Raw genomic sequence first — 12,801 nt, 5'->3', positions numbered from 1 at the left:
ATCGCCAGGCCAGGTTAAGCTTCCGTGAATAATTGCATCACAGCTGGCTGCTGGCTCGTCTAAAAACATGCTGTTGAAACTTCAGGAGCAATTGCTGACCTCTGGCGGCTTAATACAATAAATAAGTACAATAAATAATAAAACACTGTGAGCTTCAGCCGGGGTCACATGCCGCGACCCTACCACACGCACGCTGCGTTTGTACGGGAACTGCGGGTACGGACGGTGGGGCCGGCGTCCCGTGTCCTGCCTCGGGCACTGCTCAGGGATAGCTAGGTCAAAGGCGGCGTCAGGGCCGCCAGGTCTGGCCATCCCCGACCAAACCGAGTGTGTGTGTGTGTGTGTATTCGTTCGCGACGGCTGAGTATCCTCTTGTTGATGCTCGCTCATTAAAAAAGGTGAGACCATCTGTGCCTCATTGTATTGTGCCTTACGTTACGCGTTATTTTTGTGCTATCGTGATGTTGTGTGATGTGATGTGATGTGACGTAATGTGAAGAGTGAACATTCCAACACCAGCGACAACTGGTGTTACGCGTGTGTTGCTAGACAGAACGAGATCGGGTCCAGTTGATAAAGTGATGCAAGCTTTTTAAGTGCTTTGAATATGTTTTCTTTCTCAGTCAGGGTGAAGTGGAAATCCCACTGACATATACTGCTAATCATCCTACCAATGTATTTCAGTCAACCAGCCATTGAATCCAGTAGAACAGTGCAGTAGAGTTCATAAAACCACAGAGTACAAAATCACCACATGATCTCTCTTCAGATAGTGAGCTGGCTGAGGACATCCATCAGGCAAGTGATCGAATCATCAATGTCAATCATGAACGTAAAAACGTGGACGAGGAGAGTGCAGAAACAAGCAGAGAAGCTTCTAGCTCGGGAAAGAAATAGACTGTTTTACACTATTGCACTGTAATCGACAAAGCCTACCCTGGCCCGTCAGTGGCCAGTGAGACGTGTTGCCGCTAAGTTGTGCCAACCATGTTGTAACCGTCTTAATTACAAATGTAGACAAGCGACAAAACTGAGCCTAAGGGAAACGTGACAGCCGCCCCTGGTAAATCATGCGCCTTGCACCTGCAGCAGTCACACCTGCGCTATTGGTCGGTCCATAAGATGTTGAATACACATTTTCCATCCTGGCATAGGCATCCTCCCATAGATAAATTAAGATCCTCGGAAAAATCACCCGGGAACATGGTTTTTATCACAGTTATTTGAATATTTTAGGGCGAATGCAACTACTGTGGTCGCTAGTGTCACTATCACCAACGCCGGCCGCAGCAGGTGACGAAGAAATACTGATCGAGAAGTCAGATTCGAGCCCTCGCCTCGGCACTAGGTGGTGGCCGGACACTCTGCTCGTAGAGCTACGCAATCCCTTACATACTTTCAAGCAAATTCACTTATCTCCCATCAAATCAATACAACGATGTTATTTCTACAAGAGTCCGATGGCCATCCCGACATCGCTGATGATCAGAATTTAGGCGCTTCCGACCGTATGAACTCAACATGGCGCCGCTTCCCGTGCACGGCAGCGGCATGCAGTGTGCACGTCACGTGCGGTGGCCGGCTCCTCCCACCTGCGGCGCACGTCCGGTGGGGGAGGGGGGGGGGGGGGGGGGGGGGCCCCTCAGCTGCTGGCATGACGGGGAATTTACGTCGCACCTTTCGGAAATTGGCCGCACAGAGTGGAGGTCACACGATGTTGGCTATGAGCGCCGATCGTTCGCCAACAGTGCCAATTCCGTACTTTTCGTGTTTTTAACGCATACATGACTTGGCATCACACAACTGGCTTTTGTTTCGCCATGTACAGCGTACGGAACGTCAAAAGCTACGTTCAAGAATGGAAAAACATGTTAAAATACGTTATATGCATATATATATATATATATATATATATATATATATATCTCTCTATATCTATATATATATATATATGTATATATTTGTGTTCCTTTATCTATCTTTCTCGCTCTCTCTCTCTCCCTCTCCTCTCTCTCTCCCTCCTCTCTCTCTCTCTCTCTCTCTCTCGCTCTCTCCCTCTCTCTCTCCTCTCTCTCTCTCCTCTCTCTCTTCTCTCCCCCTCTCGCATCTTTTTCTCTCTCTCCCTTCTCTCTCTCCCTCTCTCTCTTCCTCTCTCTCTCTCCTCTCCTCTCTCCTCGCTCCTCTCCCTCTCTTAGCCTCTCTCTTCTCTCTCCTCATGTCTCTTCCTCTCTCCTCTCTCTCTCTCTATCATCCCTCCTCCCCCGCTTCACATCCCAGCACCTCCTTAACGCGGGAATAAACATAGGAACAGAGCACAACGTAAATAATTCGGCTGGCTCCGGCACACCGCGCAGGAACAGCGCGTTCAGCTTCGTCTAGTGTTAGATCGAGTGTTGCAGGACAGCACGGACAGCCAGTGCGAGCCGACTTTCGACGCCGTTAAGAAACACAGTTTAAAAACGCAATTCGAATGTCACGCAGTCAGCGTCGACCTGCCCCTGCGCGACTTCTTGGTGGCGAAAATCGATCTGATGGTCAAGCGTTGTGCTCGTGCCTCTGATAAACATGCTGACCGGTTGTGCCTATTAAGCAGCAGGCGTACCCAGTTTTTTTGGGTACTCGTTTACGAAAATAAAGCTGGTTGGTATGACACGCACCAAAAATTACGCTGTTTACGCCTGAAGGAGAGCCTCCAAGGCAGTAATGTAATGTTTCATTGCATGCTTGATGAATTGGTATAAGTAGGCACAAACTATTATAAAGGAGCTGTATTCTGGGAAAAAAGTTATCAACGCGTAAGTTTTAATGCAGTGACACATTGCCCGTCCTGAAAAAGGCCAAAGGCAATTATGTTGCACTTATACAAGTAATAATAGTAGTGAAGGAAAAGTTTTACGTTTTGAAAGTGGGATAGAGATATTGTGATGTATTAAGATAGCTCTTCACAAATAGCTTGCCACCAAGACCTGAAGCGCTCTAGTTTCAGCACGAAAGTATTCATGTAGTGGGATTCTAGTCATAACATTTATTTAGATTATGAAATAGAGCACTCATGGACCATTTCGTTCAATGCATACTTCAAGTGTGACGTCACAAACGATGACGACACATGGATGCGAGAGGAACTCCGATCAGCCGGCCGGCATCAGGCGCTGCACGGTGTCCAGAGACAGCGGCCGATCGTGCGCGACACGCCTTCTTTGGCACTGATATTCGACCAATGCGCGAAACTTTAAGGCCAGAACAATGGTTTCCAGCCCGAAAGAAAGGCCCGAAAGGCAATCTAACTGCCTGACAAAACATTTTGCATTCCTGTATGATCTTCTTGGTCTGGATGCAAAAGACTCAAAACACCATAAGGAACAATAGAGGAGCAGCGTTGAAAATACGGAGTTTCGTGGCAGCTGGTTACTGCCTTTAGTGGCTGCGCAGCGACGCGCCACCAAGCAGTCCGCCGACGAGCACCGCCACTAAATTAACAAATGACTTATTACTCCTTGGCCACAGCTGAACATCACGATCATGTGCTACACCTGTCCGTGCACTATCAATCTGGTTTATTTGACATGGGCTTCTACTCTGGTAATGCAGCCAGAACGTTTTTGGCTGACTAACTCCAGATGTTGCCGTATAATAACGATGACGAACTTGTATATACTTACGGTTGCATGTTCTGTTCCTCAGTGAGATATCTAAACACATCACACATTTCTGCGCTATCTGCTTCCCTTAACCTTCATTGATGTTTTAGTAAAGTTTGTGAAATATCTACCGCAAACAAAGGCAGAACAGCAATGCAGAGCCACGCATTCCTTACGTCAACATGTACGGCGAACTGTATGCGCTCATCACAGATCGCTGGCATTAACTGCACGCAAACCAGTGCTACTCTTCAACTGCCCAGTGCGCCGATGTGATGACGTGATGATGTGATGATGTGATGACGTAGCGCAGACCATGTGATGAGTGGTCTGCGCGTGCGTCCCCAGACAATGGTATATATCTTTATTGATGACCGTGCTTGAATCATGTGGCAGATGGTCCATCCATTTTCTTCTGTGACTTCACGCTCGCTTTTAATAAGGGTCCTGTTGGCATCTCATTAACTCATTGTCAGGTTCGCCTCGACTGCTCGAGCACAAACGAAACATTTCAATTCGGGGTTATATCCTTATCATACAAATGGATACAACACCTGTCGGAGAAGTCCATGGTATTCATCTAAATGGAGCGTTGTTATTATGCAGTGAATGCGCGTTTTTCATGCACCAAGGGCCCCCTGCTGCTGCCAATGCCAGATCGCCTGCACAGGTTTTCTACCAACATAGTTAACAGAAATACGTTCGAATCACCCTCGGGAAAATTCATACGGCGAGTGAAGCTTCAATGGAGGTTGTTACCAAGCGCCTCTCACCTTGCATCTCCATGCGCGCGGTACTTACATGCACGCGCTGCCGCGACACATTTGCCCTGACCTCGGTGTTCGCAACCGCACCGCCGGCTGCCCACCGCGCCGTCCCCATCCGCCCTCCGCCCATAGGCTGGCGCGCCGATAACCCATTTGTCCGCACTGAATGCCGGAGAAGAGCGCAGAGGAGCCCAGGGGAGGGGTAGGGGACACGCGGCGGAGACGGACGCCCTCTGTCGGCGCCGGCCATCCGTCAGCATTGAGCGGCCGTGTCAGAGGTGGATTTTCGGCGCCGACTTTTGGCCAGTATGCAAATCCATCGGTCAGCCGGAGACAGAGACCGCGAGGGGAGCGAGGCGGCGCCCGAAGGGGCCCGAGTGGCCGCCGGGGAGGACAGGAGGACGGGAAGAGGGGAGCGGGGTGGTGCCCGGAGGGGCCCGCGTGGCCGCCGGGGAGGACAGGGAGGACGGGAAGAGGGGAGCGGGGTGGTGCCCGGAGGAGCCCGCGTGGCCGCCGGGGAGGACGGGAGGACGGGAGCGGGGCGGCGTTCAGAGGGGCCCGAGTGGCCGCCGGGGAGGACAGGAGGACGGGAAGAGGGGAGCGGGGTGGTGCCCGGAGGAGCCCGCGTGGCCGCCGGGGAGGACGGGAGCGGGGTGGCGCCCGGAGGACCTGAGTGGCCGCCGGGGAGGACGGGAGCGGGGTGGCGCCCGGAGGACCTGAGTGGCCGCGGGGGAGGACGGGAGCGGGGTGGCGCCCGGAGGACCTGAGTGGCTGCCGGGGAGGACGGGAGGACGGGAGCGGGGCGGCGTTCAGAGGGGCCCGCGTGGCCGCCGGGGAGGACGGGAGCGGGGTGGCGCCCGGAGGACCTGAGTGGCTGCCGCGGAGACGGTGAGGACCAGACGAACAGAGCGGGGCGGCGACGAAAGGGCCCGAGTGACCTAGGGAGGAGGGCCCGTAAGGACTGGGCCCTTATGATCACAGCATGTACCTCACCGCCCGGCCTGTGTACACAGCGGCGTGTTACGTCAGTGTCACACCTCAAGAGGCGTGTATGGAGATGGAGAGTGTAGAGTGAGATGCGTATCAGAGTGAAGGCAGAGTGTCGGAATCATGTGGTTCACTGTTTATATTGTGACCCACTCAAACAATGACTTTTCTTGCGGCTGTATGGGGATACGTCGAAAGGCAATTACCACTACATCATTTCTGAGGTGGGTTCGATGAATCACTTTTTGTAACGAAGCGAAGGATGTGTTGAAGCGATGAAGCACATTTTAAGATAACTAACATTTCATAACGCAGCTTATTTCTAGGAACCTTTTTCCGGGTATCACCAAAGGCCTCCCCTTCGTAAAGCAACACATCAACTGCCGGCTACTTGTTGAAGGATCCTTTGGTCACATTTTGACTGATGAACTTCCCGATCATTGTTTAGTAACTGCCTAAGGTAACCATTATGCTCCTCAGACATGCGGCAATCGGCCTACATCATCTCTGGTTCAAGTTGGTAGTTTGCAATCCCGATCCGCAGGACGCCGATAGCACCATCCGATTGCTTATCTGATCCCGGTGAAAACCGGCTTCATGTGGCCAGACGAGAAAAGTTCCGCACTTCGGCAGCCCGGAAGGCTCTTCCGAAGTACGGGAGCCTTCGCAGCGGCATTCCTAAGCATTCATCGCAATGACAAACTTCCCGACTTCGGCCCACACATCGTACGACGCCGGGCCGACGCTGAGCCGCGACACATCCAAACCAGCTGGTCGCCCCACCCCACGCGTGACGCGCGGGCGACTGCCCGGGACCCCTGCGGCCGGGCTGGGGGCGCCGCGCCGCTCACCGGCGCCGCAGCCGGTCGGCCGCCGTGATTGTGACCGAGCCGGCTGGCTGCGGCCGCAGGGGGCGGGCGGGGCGTGACCGCGCGGCGGCGGCGGCCGCTCGCGCGCCGGCCCATCTGTGACACGGTGCGGCCGCGGCGACGACGGCATGACGGCGCGCCGGCCGCGCTTCCCGCCCGCGCCGAATAATTATGTGACAGAGGACACACAAATACGGCTAAATGGAAAATAATTACGGCCGCCGCCGCCGTATTTACATAAACAGGGCGCGCTGCGGCCGGCCGGCGGCCGGCCGGCAGACAGCCGCTGATTGGCGCGGGGACGACAGAGCTGTTCGACGGTGCGGCCCGAAACCGGTGCCCGCGGCGCCGGCCGGGCCACGACATGCCGGCCGGCGCGTTTTTCGACGCGCGCGCCACGTGCCCTGATGGATGGACGCGTCGGAAGACGACGCGAAATTTTCGGACAATCATCCGCGCCGACTCCCTGCCGCCAACTGGTGCAGACCGCTGAATTATTTTCGGGCGCTCGTCAGCGCGGCCAGACGCGGCGCCGCCGCCGCCGCCCCGCCCGCAATTTCGGCCATCCATCACGCGGCGCACGGTAATGTCGCTATATTCTGCGGATTCGGTGCACCGACGCATTGCGATTTGAAAGTGAGATTAGGCCGGCTCCGTTTCCGAGATGGCCAGTCATGAAAATGCATGCGCCGGCGGCCGGGCGCACGTGGGTGCGCCGGCCAACAACAGGCCGCCGGCCAGTACACAATTGATAGACAAAAAGCGGCGCGGTGAGGCGAGCGCGGCGCGCCGAGCCGGCCGAAACGTCAGATTGATGGGGCCGGCCCGCTTAGCAATGGAGGGCGCCGGCGGCGCGGCATCGCGTCCAACGCGACGCGACGGCGCGGAAGATCGGGCGGGGCCCGAGCGGGGCCCGGCGCCCGGCGCGCCGGCCGCGCGCGTTTTACAGCCGCCGAATAATGACTAATGCCTGGGCGGCGCGGCCGGCGGCGGCGGCGGCGGCAGCGGCGGCGGCGGCAGCGGCGGCGGCGACTCCCGGTCAGAGGAACGCATCCATCACGGCTGGTCGGCGCCGGGAGCGGCGCGAGGCGTCAGCGTGCCTGCCGATGACGCGCGTCATGTGACGCGCCGGCGCGGGCGGCGGCCGGCCGCGTGTCGCGCTGATGGATCCGCGAGCGCCCGCGCCCGCGCCGGCCTTTAAACAGCGGCGGATGCACCTGGGCCGGTTCATGACGCGGCTGATTAGGACCGCGCCCGACACCCATCAATCAGACCCGGCCGAGCCGGCGGCCGGCGCCGCCGTGTCGCGCTCACCTGGCGCGGCGCGCGACCGGCCGCGACCCTGGGCTTTGTGGGTCGCCGAGCTGGGTCAGCCCCGGCGGTCGTGACAGCGGGCGCGGGCCCTGCAGGGAGTTGCTGGGGCGGACGCAAGCAGGCAGCGTGCGGCAGGCCGGGCAGTTTTGTGATTGATAGGTTCGTCAGCGGGTGGTGAGGGCTGACCGATGCACGTGCCTGTGCTCTCTGACGTGCTTTCAACTTGGCTGTCTTTGGTAGAGTTGTTCTGTTTACTTTGCAGGCACCCCCTCATATATCTCAAGTGCTGCACAAACCAACTATGTCATGCATGTCCAGATGATATTCATGCGGCTAAGCCTAAAGAGCACCGGGTCAAAGCGGCAATACTATTATTTTGAGTTATATCAATTACTCGATATGGCAACAGCGCTTGACTAACAACAGTGCTGTTGAGTTTCCCCCGTTACTGCTGAATGCTCTGGAGTTCCTAGAGAGCTGGACGCTCCTGTTCGGTCAAACGTAAGCCGAATTTATCGCCATTCTGAGATGTGCGTGATGCGACACTTACCCCAATGCTGCCTTTTTCCGAAACCGAAATCAGGGTAAGCAGCGCACGAGCTGTCAGCCACAAAATTGTCATGCAAACCTGAATCGTGCTCGGACGAGATTCGTGCTCTTGCAATTTGTCTAGCAATGACATTTTCGGGGCCTGGAATCCCCAAGGGGAAACACAAGTGTCTCAGGGATGGGCGTAGGGTTGTACGATATAGCCGAATCATGTCTAGGTCAAGAAAGGCCGCCTTCCAGGCAGTGCCAACAGGTAGGTGCTGAATGGAGAGTGGTGTTGCCACATGCGCTACCGCACACCACACACATCGAGCCGACAATATTTTCGATGGTAGCCAGAAACAGGGACGGTGATTCCACGCGTTTTTCAGGCGCTTAGTGATGCATTGAAAGTTCAATTATCTGATTCAATTTGTGTTGCCCGAGTAAAATCGTTGCATATGACACTTGTCTGGACTGGTAAGCCGCTCGCATGATCACGTCCACAGTAAGAGATAATGATATGCAGGGTATATGTCGGTTCCGTTTTATTATTTAGTTGGGAGGGATATCATAATTCGATTAATCTTCATGGTTATGACCTTTGAAGGGCTGGGAAATACTACGCTAACTCATGCGTTGTATATATATATATATATATATATATATATATATATATATATATATATATATATATATTTGTATTACAGCACCCAAAAAGAGGGTAGTGATTTTATTCACGCACATGGAGTGTCCAAGCAGGAGCGAGATATTGACACTTCATTCATTTCATTTGGTTTGTGTTGACTGAGTAGAATGGCTGTATTTAACACTTACCTGGACCCATCAGCCGCTTTTATGATTCTGTTCACAAGAAGGGACTACACATGACTTATGCTAATTGGGTCTCCTTTTTTATTTTCGCAGTATCAAAACTGGATTCATCCTCAACGGGAAAAATGCCAAGAAACACTACTTAGCATCTGCATCATGAAAAATCACATTTCAAGCCAGTGTTATTCTTGATACTAAAAACTTTTCAGATCAGCTTATTGTTTAAGAATAACATTCAGCGATCGTGAACTGAACTTACCTTACGTAATGTGTTTCACTTCAATTACTTTACTTGATACGTTAGCTAACGTGGAAATCAGTGCTATATTTGACATCTGCAAATGCGTCTGTAATGTTAGGCTATTGGTCACAAAATCGCAGACAATCACAAACCAGAATATTGCAACGCAACGTTCTTTCTTTATCGCAATTATCAGAGGCTACTTGTACGAGCTTAGCTTCATGCGAAATAAACTAAATGCCAAGCTAACAGCTTGAGAGGTGACTCAATAATTGGACGCAAACGGATCGTACAAAGACAAATGATGATAAACTGATGATAAGCGTACAAAGACCAATAGTTCTGAGCCTCGAGGAAGTAGTTCCACTATTAGCAGAGCATGATTATCTCTAACGCATAAAATGCGTGCATAACCAATTGAAATACGGGGTATTGAGGCATTTGTACTGACATTTGCATCTCCCGTCCTGACCCAACCATAGCCGACGGCAGGTCAATGATTTGCTATTCGGTGCTAGCAGCAACGAACAACAATGGTTGTATGCCTGTCTTATTCACGTCAAGTAATTGGTCTAGGCCCGATCTGCCCCTGCTGGCCTTAATGCTGGCATACTTAGGGTTCTGGCTGTTGAAGTTCATGGCATACAACACATCTCTGACACTGTCAACGCCCGTGCGTAAGCCATCACCTATGTGTCATTATCCTGGGCTCAAACAATACCGCGCAAATAAATTGATCCGCTGCTTGTCATTTATTTTGTCAACCGTCTGGTACTGCGCCATCAAACAATAAGGCTCAATCCATCATTCGCAGTCCAAGTTCTCATGGAAAAACGAGTATCCACTTCGTCAAATACAAGCCCTTTGAACACATTTGAAAACCCACCCTTGGGAGGGTCTGAGCAATGACTGGGTTCATAACCTGCTTGCGTCAGCATCCAGGGTGCGTTTCCGTTTTTTTTCCAGACAGAAAAACAGTCTGCATGTGGACGCTTCTAGCAAAGCTATTAATTCATGTATGTATAGGGCAATTAGATCCAGCTGTCCACCAGGCTGGGCCGGAGACACCGCGCGCCCGCACTGAGAACGCTCACGTGGCCCATGTTGGTCGTGGCGATGCCACTCAACTCGCCACGGTTTGGCCTCTCCCGCTCGTGACGCGGCCTATCAGCTGCGTTCTCAAAACTTCACAGCAACTGACGCAGATTGCCTGGATCCTGAGGTGGATTGATCTCCCGCCGCGTAATACGTAGCGCACGCCCATGGAGCTCAACAAACACAGGTCCTGGGCTCGAATCCCACTACCGCTGACCGCCGGCGGTCAGTCGAACCGAGCGATGCATCATGAAATGAACGTCGAAGGATAAACGCAACGGCACACCTCAATGGGCTGAGCGTAAGTCTGAGTCTAATCAAAAGACGGCTTCGCTGGCATGACCTGCCACGGGCCGAGTCAGGGACAGCCCGCGAGCAAGCGCGTGCGAACCTCCGATGTAGCACCGTCACGACCGCGGCCAAGTCACGGGGAGCGTGCAGCAGGGCCACAATTCATCGCCAAGAATGTCTGTGAAACCGAAAGTCATGGTGTCTTGGTGGTCGGATTTCGACCGAGCCACTGGTTTCTGTAAGTGTTGCTCCATGCCTGCAGTTTTGTTGCAGTGATGGTGAGGAATACATTTGAGTTGGCCATTTCATTGGATAGATGAAAGCATGCAAAGTGTTGCACAAGTACGTTACTTGTTATCTTAGTGGGAGGCTATGTACTCTACATACGCCTCCTCAGTGATGCTGTCCAATGCATAGGAAACAATGCGGTCGTCACCGAAAGACCAGGTAGCAGTGCTCTCAAGATCCGGATGCAGCAGAACATCAAAGTTTTGTACGGAGAGGTGCTTAGGAAACTAAAAGAAATCTGCAAACATCATGCCAAACTATGCTTTTCTAGATGCTTCCATCTACAAGTAAGCAGCCGCGGCAAGCATTTAACATGTTTTATACCTTGATTCGCAAGTGACAAAGACCCTGCACCCCATCAACGATATCCAATAAGCTGGCATTAGAAAATTATGGACATCCGCAAGCCACTCCATCACTGACGCTTGCATGTCGTTATCTTTGTGAGACCCTTCAACTGGTCTTCTGAAGCATTCCACGCAAAACCGAGCCGCGTTTTTTACGGGGCCACCGGTTGTGGTTAACGTTGGAGGAGGCTGGGGCAAATCAAAGAAGGCACTGAGTAGCAGGATCAGAGCTTTTTGCCACCCTTAACGAGACAGGCCCGGAAGCCTGCACCGCACACAGAGTCCTCCTGACCCGCACGATCAGGGCCTTTAGAAGAACCCTGGCCTTGCCATAGCCCCAGCGCCTACTACAGTCCCAGCACCTGACGTAGGTCCAGCGCCTGCCCCACTCACCTGGCTGCGCCTTCTTCTGCGGCTTCTTCTCCTTCATCCACGGGTACTCGGTGACCTCCTGCAGGCCGCCGCCGGCCATGTCGTCGATGAAGGCGGGCGGCCCGAGCGGCGGCATCTCCGGCATGCCCTCCTGCAGCAGCGGGTTGATGGAGCACATATACTCTGCCATCGACGGCTGGCTGCCGATGAAGCCCGTCTCAGCAGCAGCCATGCCGCAGCATAGCACTGTCGCCGCCCGCACGCTCCGTCACCGGCGGCCGCCGGCCGGCATCGCAGCGTCCGCCGCGCCGCGCGCGCGTCACGTCAGTCCCGCGCGCGCCGCAATCGCCGCGGCCGCGCTCGCGCTCCGCCGTGTCCGCCGCCGCGATGAATATTGCAGGCGGGCGCACGCGGCGCCGCCATGTGCCGCCGCCGTCCGCTCAGCTGGCGCCGCCGACGCCGCACGCAACCGGGCCGCCGCCTGACCAGCCGCCGGTCACGTGACGCCGCCAGCCAATGGGCGCCGTGCGAGCCGGCCGGCAACCCTCTCGGCGCGGTTTGGCCAGGTTTTTAAAACCCACCCCCGGCGAGCGAGGCCCGGGCGGGGGCGGGCGCGACGCGAGCGCGAGCGCGATCAAACGGGCCGCGGCTGGAATCATGTATGGACAACGGGATCACAGGCGCCGCCAGCTTAATCAAAAATCTTAGGAACCCAAATCGGGAGGTTGTGCTATAAAACATAACTTCTGTTTAAATTCTGCCCAATTCAAAAATGGATGACGACGGCTGACAACCGCGCTACCAGGACCTGAGTCTTAAGATAGGGAACCTCTGGATTATCTACTAGAATAAAATGCACCCATGCAACAGGAAGACATGTCCTGGCCTCTAGCTTGTCCTGTACGTATCCCTTCGTAATGGAGCTCTCTAGATTCCCTCCCTTAGGCGAAAGGGCCGTTCTCTTCCAATGTTTCTGCTCAGCTAGCTCCTATTCCAAATGTTGGTCGATGGCGCATACCTCCATCCCCTATTACGCGAGTGGTAGTGGAGAGTGGGGCGATTTCAAGCAAAATTATGTCCAAGTAGTACCAGGTCAATTTATTCTAAATCTACGGGCGGGTAGCAGCCTTAAGTCACTCAGTTAGGGCACAACAGTACGCTCTCTCTTCCTCTCTTCTCTCTCTCTCTCTCTCTCTCTCTCTCTCTCTCTCTCTCTCTCTCTCTCTC

At 54.0% G+C, this 12,801-nt stretch overlaps 1 protein-coding gene across 1 annotated transcript in view; it reads right to left on the bottom strand.

Annotated features, from left to right (window-relative positions):
* The window catches only part of pb (homeobox proposcipedia), a 32,449-nt gene extending 20,582 nt beyond the window's left edge, over positions 1 to 11,867 (bottom strand). The window contains exon 1 of the mRNA XM_037234982.1: positions 11,596 to 11,867. Within this exon, the coding sequence (XP_037090877.1) occupies positions 11,596 to 11,806 (211 nt within the window). The 5' untranslated portion in view covers positions 11,807 to 11,867. The remainder of the gene's footprint in view (positions 1 to 11,595) is intronic.
* Between the last annotated feature and the right edge of the window lie 934 nt (positions 11,868 to 12,801).

The sequence above is a fragment of the Pollicipes pollicipes genome, unplaced genomic scaffold, assembly GCF_011947565.3.
Source record: "Pollicipes pollicipes isolate AB1234 unplaced genomic scaffold, Ppol_2.1 Scaffold_7261;HRSCAF=8764_pilon_pilon_pilon, whole genome shotgun sequence".
Taxonomy (NCBI): Eukaryota; Metazoa; Arthropoda; class Thecostraca; order Pollicipedomorpha; family Pollicipedidae; genus Pollicipes; species Pollicipes pollicipes.
Note: the sequence above shows the minus strand (reverse complement) of the source record. Positions and strands in the feature narration are given on the sequence as shown.